Source organism: Camellia sinensis, chromosome 13 (genome assembly GCF_055761805.1).
Source record: "Camellia sinensis isolate YWXY chromosome 13, ASM5576180v1, whole genome shotgun sequence".
Lineage (NCBI taxonomy): Eukaryota > Viridiplantae > Streptophyta > Magnoliopsida > Ericales > Theaceae > Camellia > Camellia sinensis.
Window position 1 is genome coordinate 240,921 of NC_138973.1, and position 18,446 is coordinate 259,366.

At 36.7% G+C, this 18,446-nt stretch overlaps 1 protein-coding gene across 1 annotated transcript; it reads left to right on the top strand.

Annotated features, from left to right (window-relative positions):
- The first annotated feature begins 1,431 nt into the window (after positions 1–1,431).
- On the top strand, positions 1,432–17,807 carry LOC114263610 (BRCT domain DNA repair protein). The gene is made up of 10 exons (XM_028204177.2): positions 1,432–2,213; positions 2,655–2,746; positions 3,149–3,251; positions 5,542–5,795; positions 10,135–10,266; positions 10,480–10,602; positions 15,069–15,197; positions 15,826–16,043; positions 16,360–16,513; positions 17,228–17,807. Exons 1-10 carry the CDS (start codon positions 1,982–1,984, stop codon positions 17,444–17,446), a joined length of 1,656 nt encoding a protein of 551 aa, XP_028059978.1. The 5' UTR covers positions 1,432–1,981; the 3' UTR covers positions 17,447–17,807.
- The last annotated feature ends 639 nt before the right edge of the window (positions 17,808–18,446 follow it).

Sequence of the window (18,446 nt, forward strand, 5' to 3'; positions counted from 1 at the left end):
CAAAACAGTAAGAAAGAAAAAAGAAAAGAAAAAAAAAAAATCCAAAACGACGTCATTTTGTATTCGAGACAAATTCGAGCTTGAGAATTTCGGGCCCTATAGTAGCTTTGTTAAAAATTTAATTACAATTGTTTATAATTTTTATTAATTTTATTTATAAAAAAATTAGATTAGTTAACAACAAAAATACCATCGAAATCTTATTACTAAAGTTATCTTGATTCATAACAAAACTCCTCAAAACCCATTTCATAAGTAATATAACAAATTCTCATATAAAAAATAAAAATAAAAACATAAACATAAACATAAACAAAAACAAAAATCAATTTTGAAAATAAATAAATAAACATAACAAAATTTTCAAATCAAAACCAATTTACATCACAACAAAAAATAATTTAATCACCACAAAATTTTATAATTAATACCATCATGATTTATAATTACAATTACAAAAATTTATAACTAAAGTGTGTTACATATTTTGAAGGGGTGTGTCGACTTTCATGTTGTATTTGGTTACCGGATTTAAGGAAAGATTTAGAAAAGCAAATGGAAAAAATAGATAAAATGTGAATAAAATATGTACATTTTACCTAATTTCACACACTTTTTCTCTTTTTCTTTTTAAATTCCTCCCTAAATCCTCTAATCAAATACAACGTCAATGTATTTTTTTTTTTCAACTATATGTTTAAGAATTAGTTAGGTTTTTCTCAAATTGTGCTAAAGTTTAAATTTAGGGTAAATCACAAATACACTTTTGAGATTTGTTTAAAATACAAATTGTCTCTTATAGTTTGAAAATTTTCAAATACCCCCTTATTAGAATTTTTTATTTAACAGAATTAATTAAAAAAATAAAATTCATAATTGATTTCCTATATAATAATAAAATAACTTAAATTATTAATTGAAACATATTTTTAACATCATTAAACACTGTTAATTGACTTGATAATTTATTAATAAAATAGACAATTTGTTATGAAATTAAAAATCTCGTGGGTGGAATGTAATTTTCAAAACTATCAGGGACGATTTTGTATTTTAATCAAATTTCAAGGAGTGTATTTGTAATTTACCCTTAAATTTAAATTTGAAAGAATTTGAGAGATCATGAGATTCATTACAATTTAAATCGTTTATTTTATAAGATTTTTAATACATATCATTCATACAAAAAAATCAAATCAATTAGATATTCACAAAATATTTTTATTTATCATATTTGTTCAGAAAAAATAATATATTTTTTTAAACAAACTATTAATGTCTATTGGAGACAAACACAATAAAATAAATATTATAATTATTTGATAAACTTAATTTTTTTTGTAAATAAAACTTAATTTTTTTTGTAAATAAAATATAAATTTATTATTATTATTTTTTCTATAAATCAAATCAAAATCAAAATCAAAACTTAACCACGATTAGCCCAACAAGCTCGTAAAATTTTATCAAATTTAGATCTACACTTATGTGAAGCACACAACAAGCCTCTCAAATGCCTCTTACGCTCTTTCCTCTCTACTTTTATTTCTCTATTGCTCTTTCGCGGATTAGATTCGAATTCGTCAGTGAAATTTAACTTTTGTATCTATTTAGATTCGAATTCGTTGCATTCTACCCCTATAACCCAATTTGATCATCTCGCGATGTTTTGAGATCACCGTTTTTGATTTCCCAGTCTCTCAAACTTTCCCTTGCTTTGCTTTGTTTTTGCTTTGTTTTAGACTCTCTTTGCTTTGTTTTAGACTCTCTCTCTCTCTCGCTTATAACATACATGCCCACCGAAGATTGTTGCATTTCTTCTTTAATAATTCGAAGCTTAAACCTCAAGCATCCGTTCTTCAGTGTAATCGAGTTCAATTTCTGTTCATTCATGTTATTTTTTATACCCTTTTTTGCCCCCAAAGAATTTGGTAATCATTATTCGGATTTCCAATCTGTAGAATATAAAATATAAAGGAAAATGGGTGGAGGTGGGGGTAGAGTAGAGGTGACAAGCAGCACGGGATGTTCGAGGCTGTTTGGGGACATTTCGTCTTCATTGTCGTCATTCAGAGGTCTGCAACCCTTTGAGCCAATGTCCCCTGCTTCTGCATCCTTCTCCTCTGCGGTGTCTGAATCGGCGGTGGTTCGATCAACAACAACAACTGGTCCCTTTTCTGGTCTTGTTATATGCGTTACTGGACTATCCAAAGGTATGTCATGTCATGTCATGTCATGTACAACATATTTATTATCATTCAGTTTATTGGTTTGTTTGTCGCAGCAAGGTTGCTCATGCTTACCTAGTTCCTACCCAGAGGTTTTTTTTGGCTACTCATTTCTTTTCTTCCTTTTGGGATTTTTTTTTTTTTTTTAATATACTGGACATTTCCTTTTATTTTATGCACGATCAGCATTTACATAAAGGCAATGTATTGATACAAAGAACCTGTAGAATAGGCTACATCCTTGTGAAAAATCGCAAGGTTTTCATTGTGGGTTGTTGCGAATCTGTCGGCACAGCTTAATTCCTCTGACATATTGCTTCATCTACTTGTTCTTTTGATACACATATTATATAAAGCATCTTTGTTCTCGTTTGAGCAGTTAATTTTGATGCAATTTACGTTTTTGTTTAATGACTGGATTTGCAGAAGCAAGGAAACAAGTCAAGGATGCTACAGAAAGATTGGGTGGCCGGTATAGCCCCAATTTGCATCCTCAATGTACACACTTGGTAGTTCAGATATCCTTATTATTATTATTATTATTATTATTATTATAGGCCTGTTAAGTATATGCTAGTTTTCTTGTTGTTATGTTTACATGGATAGCTGCTTTAAGTTTGGCAGAATTGGTGAATTTTACCATGGAGCTACCTCGATAGAAATGTTACAATCATTGCTTGTTGGGTTAATAAGAGAGACAAAACAAAGGAAAAAGAAACAATAAACTTGATTGGCTATAAATTACAATATCTAATTTGGTGTTGTCTTCCTTGTATGATTTTCTTTTGATTGGAATTATGTCATGTATATCAAATTTATGTCAGGATGGACCTTCTCAAAATACCTTTTGGGTTTTGCTATCAATTGAAATTTCTGATGGGCTCCCAAGCATGCTTTTGTGAACTCTTAACAACTTTTACAGCTTTTGTGGACGTAAGCTTGAGCATGCTCTGAAGCATGGATTGAGAAATGGCCTCTTTGTCGTCATACTTGGGTGGTTTGTGGATAGTGTCAGAAGGAATGGTAAGAGTTTGCAATTTCTGTGATTGGTATTCAATGGTTAGAATAACTTCAGTTTATCGTAAAAATTTGCTCTTGTTTTATATCACCTTTGTGCAACATGTCATCATCTAAGAAATACAGACCCGTGACATGATGACACAAACTCGTTGACACATACATTTTTAAAAACTGTAGGACACGATACGTGGAGAACACGTGCAAAATGTAATTTATATATATTTATAATATATCATATATGAGGATAAATATATATTAATATTTAATTTAAAGATAACAACAAAATGCAATTTAACACTAATAAAAATTAAAGGAGGAGAATAGGTATAAATTTACATTGCTTTTCTTTTATCATTAGATTTCTAGTTATTTTATTCAAACTTGTAATGTGTTTCATGTGTGTAAATGATAGACTCATGTTCTCCAAGTGTATGAAGCATGTCTGAGTTTAGAATTTTTTTAAAAAGTAGTAGGTCATGTTTGGATGTGTCCAATAGATGCTGAGAAATGTCCGATAAGTGTCATGTCGTGTTGGTATCTGACACGGGGTCCAACATGACACGGTACCTTCTTGCAAGTCTATGTGCTTCTTAGGTCATCATTGATGCTCATATTAGTAATTGTGAATGTTGGTATATAAATTTTGGCCTTAGGTGTGTTACTTGTTATGAATGATTTTCTAAATTTATTGGTATTCCCTTTTCTTCCTTCTTCGGTTCGGTATTATGATCCAAACTAAACTAAGCCTTATATCTCAATCAGATGGGGTCGGCTAGATGAATTATTTTCTGCCATTAGACTTTGTGAAGGGTTGCACGCTCATTTGAATTAAAGAAATTCATATCATTTTTTACTACCACAACCCATATTAGTTTAGGTCTTTTCCTTCCCCTTGAATATTTCTTTTATGATAATCATATAACTCTTTCGTATCATGGCATCTACACGTATTCGCTATATGTGCATGACCGAACCACCTTACTCTGTTCTCTCTCAATTTGTTCTCAATCAGTGTAGTCCTACCATTTCACAAATATACTTATTTCTAACTCTATCTTTCTTGGTCTTCCTGCACATCCATCTAAGCATTTTCATTTTGGCTACATTCTTTTTATCACAAGGCATCACTGGTCTTATAACTATTTATAAATTTTTTACTTCAATTTTGTTGGTATCTGTTAATCACTTAATATGCCAGAAGTACTCATCCTCTTGAACCAACCTAATTTGATTATATAGGTCAACATAATCTCCAAGATCTTCATCCTTATTAACAATCAAACTTAGGTAACAAATTTTTCCACTCCATTATTTTACTTCTTTTTAAATTAAAGTTACGTTCCATATATCAAGTTTTTGTCATACTTAATTGTAGCTCTTTTGACTCAAATTCTTCCCTCCAGATTTCTAGTTTAGCGTTAATTCCTTCAATAGTTTCTTCCACTACAACAATATTATTTGCAAACAACATACACCATGAGACATCATTCCGAACACATTTAGTTAATTCATCCATGACTAAGGTAAATAGGTAAGGACTGAAAGTTGATCCTAAGTGCAATCTTATAGTTAATAAAAAGTCATTAGTTTTGCTTGCAAATGATTTAATTTTAATTGTAGTCCCATAATACGTTTCCTTTGTCACATCAATATCCCTTTTGTCACACATTTTTTTCTCCATCACCCGCTATATTATATCTCTAGGCACTCTATCGTAAGCTTTTTATAAATGTATAAAAACCGTATGAAGATCCATTATATTCTCTCTATAGTTTTCAATTAATCTTCTTCATATATTGCTTTCATAGTTGATCTACTGGGTTGGGCATTAATCCAAACTGATTCTCTAACACTATTATTGCGACTTTTAAGTAATGCTCAATCACTCCCACCCACAGTTTCATTCTATGATTCATCAACGTAATGCGTCTATAATTGTTGCAATTTTGGATATCTCTCTTAGCTCTCCTAGTTTTTAATTTATCTCAATATTCTGATCACGGTCCCTTTAATTCTTGGTTGATGAGTCATATGGCTGCTAAAGTATCCTCTTTGGAATATTTAACTGGCTGTTTTGTGCTTTGCTAGTGACCTTCTGTTCTCCTATATTGTGACTAAAGCTGAACCCTTTCCTGTTTGTTTGTTTGTTATAGAAGATGCTTATTCTTTTCATGAATTTGAAGAAAAATCTTATCTTTGAGGAATTTTTAATTAAATGTGAAGCAACCCATAATATCCTTGTTGCATTAATCACACCTTGTTGCTTTATTTTATTTTATTTTTTCTGTTGCAGTCAGGTTGAGTGAATCACTTTATACTGTAAAGAGCATTGGAGAAAATGGTATGCCTATGGATGATCTGAACCGGCTTTCTCAGTTTGTTGGTTCTGAGACTTCTTGTCTTCCAGTTGCAATACATGAACATGCCAAGCAATCTGGCATGGCTGTGCCATTTCCAGAAAAGGAGTCTAAAAGAAGTGTGGAGTCAACTCTGTCTGGTCACTCCTTATATATTGATTCAGACATTTCCCCTGAATTGCATCGTAAGGTAGACTTGAATTGAAACACCATTTTGTATACTTTTTATGGAGATAAGAGTTGTATTTCAAACTGTAGCTTATCCACGTCCATGATAATCATCTTATCATTCCATTTGTATTTATCTTTACTTTCTTGTATCTTCTCTACTGTGGCTATATACTCTGAGGTGTATAAATATCACAGCTATTCTACATTTGTAAACACACTGAAATATTTATTGAATAAAATGTCAGATGCTGTTTCGGATTTGTTCTAACTTGGCATCAGAGCCAAAATGGCGTCAATTATTTCTTCTTCCAGTGCTGCTTCTTCAACCTCAGCCCTCTCTTTGTTGACTGTGGCCTCTTCTCCTCTTGTTTCACTCACCCATGCTCACCACTTCATTTCCCTTAAACTAGCGTCCAAAAACTTCCTATATTGGAAAACTCTGCTCCTTCCCTACCTCCATGGCCAGCAACTTTATCACTATATTGACGGTTCCTTCCCGTGTCCCTCATCGACCACTGTTGCTGATGGTACTTCTACACCCAATCTGGACCATTCTCTTTGGGAAAGTCAGGACCAACTCATACTGAGACTTCTCATTGTTTCCCTCTCGGAAGAAATATTACCTCTTACTGTTGGATGCACTACCTCCCGTGAACTATGGCTCACTGTTGAGCAATCCCTTGCTTCTCCATCTCAGACTCGTCTTCTCAAACTTCATTTGTGATCACTTACCGCAAAATAATCGCACTGCTACTGTGTTTCTTCATGAAGCCAAGGTTATTGCCGATGAAGTTGCCGCTGCCACAAAGCCTCTCTTTTCATCCGAGTTCAATTTGAATGTCTTTAAAGGCCTCAACACCGCCTTTAAGGACCTCATCACAACCCTTACTACTCGCTCGGACCCTATTTCATTTTCTGAACTACATAGTATGGTCTTAAGTCATGAATTACCAAGATTCATCACCTTCCTTGACCACCGCTACTCCTGAGGTTCACTTTGCTCGCCCCACTTCCCAAGGTTGTTCCCGGGGTGGTCCCCTCATGGTCATGGTCAATGCTGTGGCCACAACAAATTCCATGCCTCTGGTTCTTGGCCCTCTTCACACAGGTCTGGTTCATCTTATGGTGGTCTTGGTATCCTTCCCACTCCCACTGGTAACTGTTGAGTTCACTGTCAACTCTGCAATCTACCCAATCATACTGCCCCACAGTGTTATCACCGGTTTGATTGATCTGTTGCTCTAGGTGCCCATTTTACCACCTATGGTTCTGGTTCACCATCTCCTGCTTATGGTGGTCTTGGTTCTTCTGCCCCTTCATGTTGGACTAGTTTCCTGACACCAGTGCCACTTACCATGTCACACCGGATCTAGCAACTCTCTTCAATGTTGATGACTATCATGGTTCCTCTCACCTTCAGGTTGGCAATGTTATGGATCTTCCCATTATACATTGGTTCCTTCACTCTTTGTTCTCTCTCTTCTTCTTTCCATCTTTCATCTATTCTTCATGTTCCCACATTTGTTAAATCTCTACAATCTGTCTATCAATTTACTAAAGATAATAATGTTTTCTTTGAATTTTATCCCTCTCATTTTTCGGTTAAGGACCAAGTCTCCAAGAAAACTCTACTACAAGGCAAGAATAAAGGTGGTCTTTACTGGTTCTCTTCCTCAACCTACTCCATCTGCCCTCTCTTCTGAAGTTGTGTCTCTTGATTGTTGGCATCGGCATCTTGGTCATCCGCATGATGTGTTCTTTGTCAAGTCCTTAAGTCTCATCATCATCTGCTTGTCAAGAATAAAAATTCTTCTGGCGCCCTCTGTCTTGCTTGTCAACTTGGCAAGTTCACTAGACTCCGTACCGACTTCTACTAGTCGTTGTATGGCTCCCTTAGATTTAGTGTTTAGCGATGTATGGGGCCCTTCCCTAGTTCTTTCAAGTACTGGTCACAAGTTTTTTTTTTAATTTTAATTTTTTATTTATTTATTATTATTTATGATTATTCAAAGTTTATTTGGTACTTTTCTCTTTTCCATAAATGTGATGGTTTTACCCTTTTTCCCAAATTCAAGCCTTGGTTGTACAAACAGACTGGGGTGGTGGATATGGCAAACTTCATTCCTATTTCCAAACACTAGAAATCATTGACCGCTTGTCCTGTCCACTTACTTATGAGCAGAATGACCTAGTTGAATGCTGCCATCATATTGTTGAAACCGGCCTAGCCCTTCTTCCTCATGCCTCTGTGCCACAGAAATTATGGCATTTTGCTTTCAAAACTGCAGTTTACCTCATTAATCGCATGCCATCCAAGGTTATTCAAAATATATCTCCTCCCCAGTGTCTTCTTTCCAAATCTCTAGACAACAAATTTTTTAAAATTTTTGGTTGTCTTTGTTTTCCATTTATCTGACCTTATAACGGACACAAAATCTCATTTTGCTCTTCCCCTTGTGTTTTTCTTGTGTATAATCTATCTCATCTCGGTTATCGTTGTCTCCACTTCTCAAATGGTTGCATCTACATTGCTCGACATGTACACTTTGATGAATCTCAGTTCCCTTTTGCCTAGTCATCTGTTCACGGTGCTTCTTTCTTTATCTGTCCTGCACCTACCTCCAGTCTATATGCCACTTTTCCCATTCACGATCCTTTTCTCCCATTTTCGGTGCTTCGGCTCCCCCTCTTACCTCCCCACTTTCACCTGGGTCATCCTCCCTCTCTTCTCCCGTACTTCTGAAACTTTGCTCTCCTGCACGCACATGAGTTTCTTTTACACCACAGCCTGCTACTTCTGTCTCTCCCTCAACCAGCGTCAGTTTCTCCTTCCACCTATGCCTCAACCACATCACCATCCACACCTTCCCTTTTTCCCAGCTCCAGTGGTCTTAATCTTGTCGCCGGCCTCAATTCTCCGGTCCTACCTCGCTTTGCTCCTCACCAAACTCACCCCATGATCCTTCGACATATGTCCTCCAAACCAGTGGCATTACTCACTGCCTCCTCTTCTGTTTCTGATGATTCTGTTGAACCTACCTGTTTTAACACCACCAATAAGTCTCCTGCTTGGCGTCAGGCCATGTTTGATGAGCTCATTGCTCTTTTCTGAAATGGCACTTGGAGTCTACATCCGGTCACACCTGGTATGAATGTTGTGGGCTGTAAATGGGCTTTCCGAATTAAATGGTGAGCAAACTCCTATGGCTATTCCACTGCCACTAAACTTACCTCCGCTCAAGGAACTCCTATGGCTGACCCCACCCATTACAGGATGGTGGTTGGTTCGCCTCAATATCTGACATTGACCAGGCCGGATATTTCGTTTGCTGTCAACTGAGTGTCAACATATGCACTGCCTAACATCTTAAGCACACATCTCAGTTTGGTCTCCTACTTCAGTCCACATCTACCACTCGGCTCCAAGCTTTTTCGGATGCCGACTGGGCTGGTTGTGTTGATGACTGCAAATCCACAGGTGGTTACGCTGTTTTCCTTGGTTCTAATTTGATTTCTTGGGCCTCTCATAAACAGCAAACCGTGGCTCGCTCCTCCACTCAATCTGAGTACAGAGCCTTGGCCAATACATTCGCTAAAATCTCGTGGCTTCAATCGTTGTTGACTGAACTTGGCGTTCCCTTATTTGCTCCACCAATTTTGTGGTGTGATAATCTCGGTGCTACCTATCTTGCTGCCAACTTGATCTTCCATGCTCGCACTAAACACGTTGAAATTGACTTTCATTTTGCAAGGGAAAAAGTTGCCCGCAAAGTTCTCCAAATTCAGTTTTTCTCCACCAAGTATCAGGTTGTGGACATTTTCACCAAAGTCTTACCCTCTCAGTCATTCCAATTTTTCCGTGACAAGCTGCAAATTTGCCGATTGGAATGTTCAGCTTGAGGGGGCTGTTGAGATAAGAGTTGAAATTCAAATTGTAGCTTATCCATGTCCATGATAATCATCTTATCCTTCCATTTGTATTTATCTTTACTTTCTTGTATCTATCTCTATTGTGGCTATATACTCTGATGTGTATAAATATCACAGCTATTCTACATTTGTAACCACAAAGAAATATTTATTGAATAAAATATCAGTTGCTGTTTCAGATTTGTTCCAATTCTTTTGATGCAAAATATGCTGCTTTCCTGTTGTTGAAAGCTATGTACGTGTTCCACTTTTATGCGAATTCCTCTGGAAACTTGAAGTAGAATTTGCTGTGTACATTGTTGGTGTGCGAGCTGTGGAACGAAGTATTTTTTTTTTATTAATTCAGACTAAAGCCTCCTGATTTAAGATGAATTAGGACAATATTGTTGCCTTTTGCACATGCCTGAGATGTGGATGTGTTGTGGTAGGTTGTCAAGGTTGCTGCTGCAGAAGGTGCTACATTTTTAAATAAATGGTTTGTTGGTTGCAACGCAAGCCATGTAGTGTGTGAAGGGGCTTCTGTACAAAAATATATTGGCCACTCTAGTAATCTTGTTTCAGTAAGTGCTATTCTTCTGCATTTGCATTTTCTTATGAATGAGTATTGTGTATTTGAATTTTGGAGAACAGACGGATTTGGACACATTAAAGATAATTTTGATGTTTGGACTGGTACTGTTATCACTTATCCCACATTATGAAATTTGGTTGATATTTCTATGTTTTTTTTGGTTGTCAAACACTTTTTGAATGATATATGATGTCGCCCTCAGCCACTGTGGGTTCTGAAAACTGCAAAAGAAAAACGTATGCAGAGGCTTGTTCACATGTCTGCTGATATGGCTCGGCAGGTTGGGATAATGCTTGACAATGCCCAAAATGGAATTTATGGAGAGGTATCCTCTATTCTTCCTTACTATTTTCCCTTTTTTTTCTTTTTCTTTATTATATATAGATGCTATGTGTTTTGATTCACTTGCGATTGTGAGGATGCATTCTTCTAAATCCAGGGAGGTTGTGTTTGATTTGTGGTTGAATTAGTTTGTTACTATGTCAGAAAACAAGGCATCAATATTTTTGGTTTCTTTTTCTTTGAACCACAAGAAACCATGTCTAATGCTTCCAAAGTTCTAATATTGTCATGCACTCCGTATATTTTGAAAAATAAAATGGAAGAGAAGTTTGTTGTTTAAAGTTGGCCAACGTAACTCAAAGCATGAAATAAAACCATATGTCGTTTCTAGTTGAATGCTGAGAACTACAATATATAGGTGTACTAGGTTTGTAGAGATCAACCGGTGGGAGATGTTGAGGGCATGCTCTTGAGTTTGTACAGGGACAAGTGGCCTTCTTTGTCTAGCCTAACATTCCACTAGTGGGAAAATGTCAACTGTAAGTGGAGCCTAAAGTTGCTGAGGATAGGGTCTCTCTCTCTCTATGCAAAGGCACAAGTTCCAAGGAGGCAAGTATTTTGACTAACTTTAAGCTTTAGAGTTCTTGCACGTTGGACACAAGGTAGTGCATGAATGCTTCATGGATTCAGTGCCAACTTCAAGGGGGATCTTAAGCCCTGCACTAGACTTACGGTTGTTGCAAGAGTATCAGGGTTCCATGGAGAGAAGGGGAGTTGAATAGGTCAAATGCATCACGGTGAATCTGATAGTGTCCTTGTGAAATTATCCTGGAGGAGGGTGAATAGGACAACCTAAATTGTTTACTATACTTCGTCTTAGTGGTCATTGTTTCTCAATTCTTTGCTCTATCTTAATTTGATAAAGTATTTCCTTCATCTTTTTACCATCAATTATTTTTATTTGTTGATTTTTCTGTGAAGGTCCAAATGTTTTAGCCTTATTAACAACTTGTTTTAGTCAAAATTACAAATTAATTGAAGTAAATCACTTAAGTCCAATGCAAGTTATATTTTCTTTTGTTAGCTACAAAGAAACGATATTATTAAAATAGATGAAAATAAGTACAAAAGGGATACAAACGAGGACAAGTCCTTCAAAAAGAAACATAAAATACAAAAACTACAAATCAGTAATCACAAATAGATCTCAAATCACTAAATTTTTAGATTTTTTTTCCAAAAAAATTCATTTCCAACCAAATTACCCAAACCACACAATTCCAAAGCTATTAGGCTTTGTTGTTAAGGCTAAACCCTCTAAAATCAATTTCCAACATTTGAACTCAAGAGGAAGGTAGAATCCAAACCCAACTTGGTTAGTTGCATTAATTCCACCACAAAGACAAAGCTAAACAACAACGCAAAATCAAATTATCACAACTCTCCTCATGCCTTCTACACACAATGCACAATTGAGAAAGTATAAACAATTAGGTCCCTTATTAAAACATGTCATTAGTGTTGAGTCTTTCATGAACCAAGGTTCATAAAAAAATCTTTGAATCATCTAAGCTTGTGAAAAAAGGATTTACAAGAGAATATGCCAAATGAATAAATGGACCATGAACGTTTGTCAGTTGCATCAAATCTCAAAGAGATGCCCTCAAGAGTCAATAACAACGAAGCAAGGCCATTGGCCTCGTATAATTAAGATTTCTGAAAATTTAGAAATTCCAAGCAATCAGAATGGAATAAAAAGAAATCGTGGATGCAATAGACATTATGAGATCAAGATAAACAATACGATCAAGGAAAATAATGGTGCAAAAGAAACCTCCCATATCCAAATATCTTCCTTAAAACAAATATTTCTCCCATTACCCACATTGAAGTGAACAAAGGAGCTAAACCAAGCCAAACCATGAGAAATTAATTTCCAAAGGAGCATTAGTTGAGGCAGAAGACATGACTAAATACAAAAGTGTAGAAAATTTAATGTATAAAGAGAAATAGAGAATTGTATTATTGATTGATATATTTTGTTATGTTTACATTGATTCATATATATAGAAGAGAAGAAGGTAGTAGGTGAAGGGGAGTAGGTGAAGTGTAGTAGGTGAGGAGTAGGTGGTGGTAGGTGATGGTAAATTGGTGGTAGGTGATGATAAATTTTAACAGCCCCCCGCAAACTCAAGGAGGATAGAAACTAACCAACTTGAGTTTGGAGAGAGTAACAAAACAAGAAAATACATAAAAATAAAAGAGGATAGGAGACACTGTATGGTCGTGTCAGACCATTGGTGAAGACACTGGATGGTGGTGTCATAACGGTGTAGAGGACACTGTATGGTGGTGTCATAACGTTGTAGAGGACACTGTATGGTGGTGTCATAACGTTGTAGAGGACACTGTATGGGGGGTGTCAAACCGATGTAGAAGACAGTTTATGGGGTCATGTCGGACCGTTGTAGAAGACAGTTTATGGGGTCATGTCGGACCGTTGCAGAAGACAGTTTATGGGGTCATGTCGGACCGTTGTAGCAGACAATGTTGTGACAGTTGTTGTGACAGTTTACTGAGTCTTGCTGGACCCTTGTAGAAACTAACCGGAATCAATGTCGGGACAGTTTACAGAGTCTTGTCGGACCCATAAAGGAGCTAACCGGAATCAATGTCGGGACAGTTTACAGAGTCTTGTCGGACCCCTAAAAAGTCGCACCCTCAAAAGGTGTGTCCAATCTTTCAAAAGGCGTGCCATCAAAAGTTGCGCCCTCAAAAGGCGCGTCCACTTCATCAAAAGTCGTGCCCGACAGAAAGCGTCGAGCCATCAAAAGGTGAGCCGGAGACGCGGCGAGGCACGTGAGCGACAGAGCGGCGTGTCGGCTGCGTCGTCAGTGTCAATATAAACCAATGCGGAGGCGGAGGAAACCAAACCAGACTGAAACCTCTGAACTGGTCATTCTGAAACAATCTGTAAATACTCTGTATCCAACCCTTCTCGGAAACACTCAGCAACCCAAAAAACATGGCCTCTTCTTCCCGTTCAGCTACCCAGAACATGGTCTCATCTTCCCGTGGTCTGCTCACTCTCTTTCCCGACCTCAACGAGTCAACAGGAGAGATAACAGGTGCGGTGGCCCGTGAACCTCAACCAAACACCTCTGGTTTTGCTCCGTTGAACTTTCCGATGCGGTCGGTGGAGCAAAGAATGGCAGTGCAGTCTGATGTGGAGGCCAATCAGTATACATTGAAGTCATGTGTGGAAACCATGACTGCGGTTACAAATTTGTCGAACCGGCTGCAGAGTAGGACAAATGAGGTGCAGCAGTTAAACGCCCAACTGGCTCTGCTCCAACGCATGTATAAGGATGCGCGAGCAGAGATAAGTGTGCTAAAGGCGGAAAATAAGGAGCTGAAGCGGAAGGCCACCGTGATGTTCCGATTTGGAGGTCCGCCATATGTTGCAGTGGAGGAGTATGGGGGAGTGAACGTGCTCGGTGGCGTGGAAAACACGGAGGCAACAACGGCAAGGGCCACCCAGGACGGAGGCAAGAAGAAAAGACCGGCTGCAGAGTAGAGAAGAAAAATTCCACTGTGGGGGTGGTTGTTTTGTTTTTGTTGTGTTTTTTTTTTTTTTTTTTTTTTTTTTTGTGGAAAATGGTGATCGGGGTGAGTCCCGACATGAATAAAAGGTTTTGTGTGTATGTTTTTATTTATTTATTTATTTATTTATTTTTTTATGTTTGGTATATTATTTTTTATTTTTTATTTTTGTTTTTTTTTTTGAGTTGTGTGTGGAGTGTGTGCCCATGTGCATAGGTCTGTCGAGAGGGACATACATAGAATTATAAAATAAGACACTAATAATACTACAAACATGATTATAGAAGATTTCTATCAGTTTCTCTATAAAATCATGCCAATGTCCAAATATTATCGCTTCTTTAAATTTAGCATTCCTTGAGCTTCTTATACTCTGCATCAAATTTATCTTCTTCTTTCCCTCTTTAATTTTTTGCACTTTCAACAGCCCAAAAACACTGTTCACAGCTATTGTTCACAGCCCCTAAACAGTGCCAAAATCCCATCTTTTCATGCTTAAACTCTTACCCACTTTCAGCCATAAAATCGAATTAAAATTAGCCCCAAAAGCCTGCCCTAATCGTCCTACATCATTTAGTTTCCAAGCAAGGTCAATTTTGAGTTGCCTTGTTTGTGAGGTACTGAGCCTTTTAGCCATGTCAGTGTGTGTCCTTTTGTCTTGAGCTTTGCTGTATATTTCTTTCTTTTGTTAAATAAGCTCTTACGTACCCAAAAAAATATAGATTATTATCTATAAACATTTATTCAGCTCTTATCCTTCTGAAGATCACAACATATTTCTTTTGTATTCTTATTCTACTGTGAGATGAAAGACAGCACTCCTTGAAAAAATAGTGTCATTTTGGTTGTCTGAATGCGACTTTGTCATTTGCTCATGTGTTGACCTTTCTCTTTGAACAATTTCAGGAAATTAATGGGGACAATTTTCCTCAAGATGCTCCAATTTCCAGGAGTAATGCAAGCCATGAAGAAAGACAAAAGATTGTGAATCTGGCCAAAAATGGGGTTAGAAAGCGTCGTTGTCACCGTATGCAGGTAAGCAGTTACTAATATTTATTAACCTGGGTTGGGGATTTAATGATTTTAAGTTTTCTGTTTGCTTTTTATCAGGTCATAGTTTTTAAGTTGAATAGCTTGATTGTGTCTGAGGCCCATTGTTTCTTTTGATCAGCCCTACCTACCATGATGGTGACTCACAATAGTCTTCTATGATGAAATATTAAAATTTAACCATTCAAATTAGTTATAATTGTACGTTAAACTCTTGTAGACTTCAGGAATTACTGAATGAACTATGAAGTATATGGTTGAACTCCTCTTAAGAAGAGAATTGCCGCACCTGCACAAGGGCTATGCATGCTATGATTGGTTGTTCTTGGCTCACAGGCACGGGAGGCAGTTCGTACAAATTGGCCATTTCTAAGGCATGTTTAACTTAATCAGATGACCTTTGCTGTCTAGTACACTGCCTTTTGACGGTTAAAAAGGAATAGCAGGGCGGTTCCCTGCTGCCTGCCTGCCATGTGTATAGCTAAAATTGTGGGAGACTATAATTATGTGTGTTGCAATGTTAAATTATTGTGTTCTTGCTTACTATCAAGGATGGATTGAATATTAGTTTTGATGTGAACTTGGCTTTTGTTTGCCCTTGATGTAATTACAGACATGTCAAACCTCAATACGGCCAATAACCCCAAGCAGCCTTCTGGATTCAATCTGCTGGTCAATATCTGAGCCAACTTCAACTGCTTCTATGTACACGGATTCATTCAGTGTCGAGGATGCCAGCGAACACCACATATCTGTATATTTTGATGCAAAAGGGGATGGAAAAGAATCAGAATCTTCATTTGTAAACTTCTCTCGACCACTTACTGAAAGGTTGTTGAACTCTCTCCATTTTAGTTCAGATTTTCTTCTTCTTTGTGGTAGACATGGAATGCTGGATGCATACCCTCTGTTCCATGTGTTCCTTTTTAACATATACTATTCAACTTGCTGTTGTAACTTCTCTACTGCATTAAATCATAGAAAAGTCCAACTGTAGTGTAGGAATTATGTTCCGAAAACCCCCTTCTCTTGTAAAGTTTGGATATTGCTATTTCATCTAGTACATGTATAGAATTTTGAATCGCCTATGCACTTTTTTGCTTGTTCTCTAATTGCTTTGCTTTGTAAATTTGGGTTTTGTTTGCAGCGAGAAAACCGAGTTGATATTCAAGAACCACTTTCTTACCATACTGTTTCCAGTTGACCGGTTTGCTGAGATGGGCCCTTGTTCAAGGACTTTTTTCAGTAATACAGGCTTTACATGTCTGCAAGTGTTGGATCATGTCTATGCATTTTATCAGGTATGTGGAGTTGTTTCCTCCCCAGACTCTATTCATTAATTTGGACTTGTAATTGAGGGGTTATGATCCATGTTCTTTTTCTTTTTCATTTCCTTTACTTAAAAAGGGAAGTGATGTTTACTTGTTTATCAGGAAATGGGGTATCTGATGTCATTTTCTTGATCATGAGTGGTGTGTCGGTTGGTCCATTGATTATCTTTGTTGTTAATAGTGCTTGTTAATTGTAGCAACTCTTTCCACTTGTAACATTTGATATTGATAAAATGCATTGATAGTTAATTTAAGATTATGGTATAATTGAATTTTGAAATGTATTAACTGTCAATGCTTCTCGAGTGTTTTGTTGCTTTAAAATGCCATTGCTCATAATTAATTAATTTATTTATTTATTTTGGCGAGTCACTGAGGTAGTTACTATTGTAAATTTGTAATATTGACAATGGTATGGTAATGGCTGCTGTTGGAATTACGTTTCCTACTTTCAAGAATAAATTTTGTAAAACCAAGTGTAGTTGTGTTCCTTTGGAGCAATATTATGTAACTTGTAATTATAGCTTATTTCCAGCATTATAAAAAGTGCATTGGTTTGAGAAGGTGATTAGAGATGCAAGCCTTGCATAGTTCCATCTATTGTTCTTACCCCTTTTTTTTTTTTTTTGGAACTAATCTATTGTTCTTACCTGAGTCATTTTTATCTTTATGCTCTTTTTGTAGGAGAACATGTCAGCTTATGAAATAGAGGTGGCAATTCACACTGACTCAAGACATGCTGATCGGCTCCGATCAGTGTACTCTAGCAAAGAAACTGCAGAGCGAGGATATGTGGCATTCAAGCACATTGATTTCTTAGGGAGTCGTAAAAGCTTTGAAATGTTGAAGCGTGTTAATGGGGATAACAATAGTAATGTCTATGAGTTGTTGATTAGAGCATGAGAGATTATCTTACTCCTGTTCGATCGATGCCTTGTTGGTCCTGATGAGAATTGGTGGCGACCTATAAGACAGACAGACATCAAGCAATTGGATGACACTCCCTGCCTGAACTTTGCTAGTCGTGTTGGACCTTCACTCAAAGCTTTACATGCGTTATTACAATTTAAGAAAATTGCAAATTGTCTCCTCATGAACGTTACAAGTCCCCTTTCTTCATACTTCATCACATCTGCATCCACATCTTGGCGTTCCCAGACACTGAACAAATGCAAAACCTTGTGAGATTTTATTATTGTTCATAATCTTTGACAAATGGTCATAAACTTAGGATATCACCCTTGTCTATCAGATGGTTCTACCATTTCTTTTGGCTCTGGTTCTGATCGAATGTGATCTAAACCTTATTTGATGTGATCTACACTCTGGACGGTTTGACAATTAAGCACATTTGGTAATGCATACACATCTAATTTGAAACTTAAAACAAAAAATTAGCTTTTAATGTTAAAACTTGGTGAGGCTTGACTTATTGAATGCTTATTGAAAATGTATCTCATTGTTTTGCTGCCACATGCACAGGTTTATAATGTAAACCTGCCAATTAAAAACGTACAACATACCAAACATTTGATAGTTAAGATCTCTCTGAGTCACATACCAAATGAACTTCTCCATGAACCGATAACAGAGGTTAAACAGGAAATTCATTTGCAAAGCTAATATACTTGTAAGGTTAAAAAAGACCATAAGTTCTCCAAAAAAAAAGACCGTAAAAACATTGTAGTAGGAAGAGCTTGTAGAGGTAGGACATGGTGTCTGTCTATTAAAAGATAGCATAATATAATATGCATATCAGGCCTGAATCAGCTATTTGTGTTTTTTTTTCCCTTCATTTTTCCAGTGTCACTGGTTGCATCATATCTAAGAAGACTTGGTTTAAACTGACACCAACAATCAACGATCGGCCCAGATACTACCAAGTGGAGTGGACACTACTATT

Excerpts from the sequence above, each read along its gene's own strand:
- LOC114263610 (XM_028204177.2), top strand. The coding sequence starts at position 1,982 with ATGGGTGGAGGTGGGGGTAGAGTAGAGGTGACAAGCAGCACGGGATGT. Across the intron at positions 2,214-2,654 it reads CGTTACTGGACTATCCAAAG|AAGCAAGGAAACAAGTCAAG; the intron begins GTATGTCATGTC and ends CTGGATTTGCAG. Across the intron at positions 3,252-5,541 it reads GGATAGTGTCAGAAGGAATG|TCAGGTTGAGTGAATCACTT; the intron begins GTAAGAGTTTGC and ends TTTCTGTTGCAG.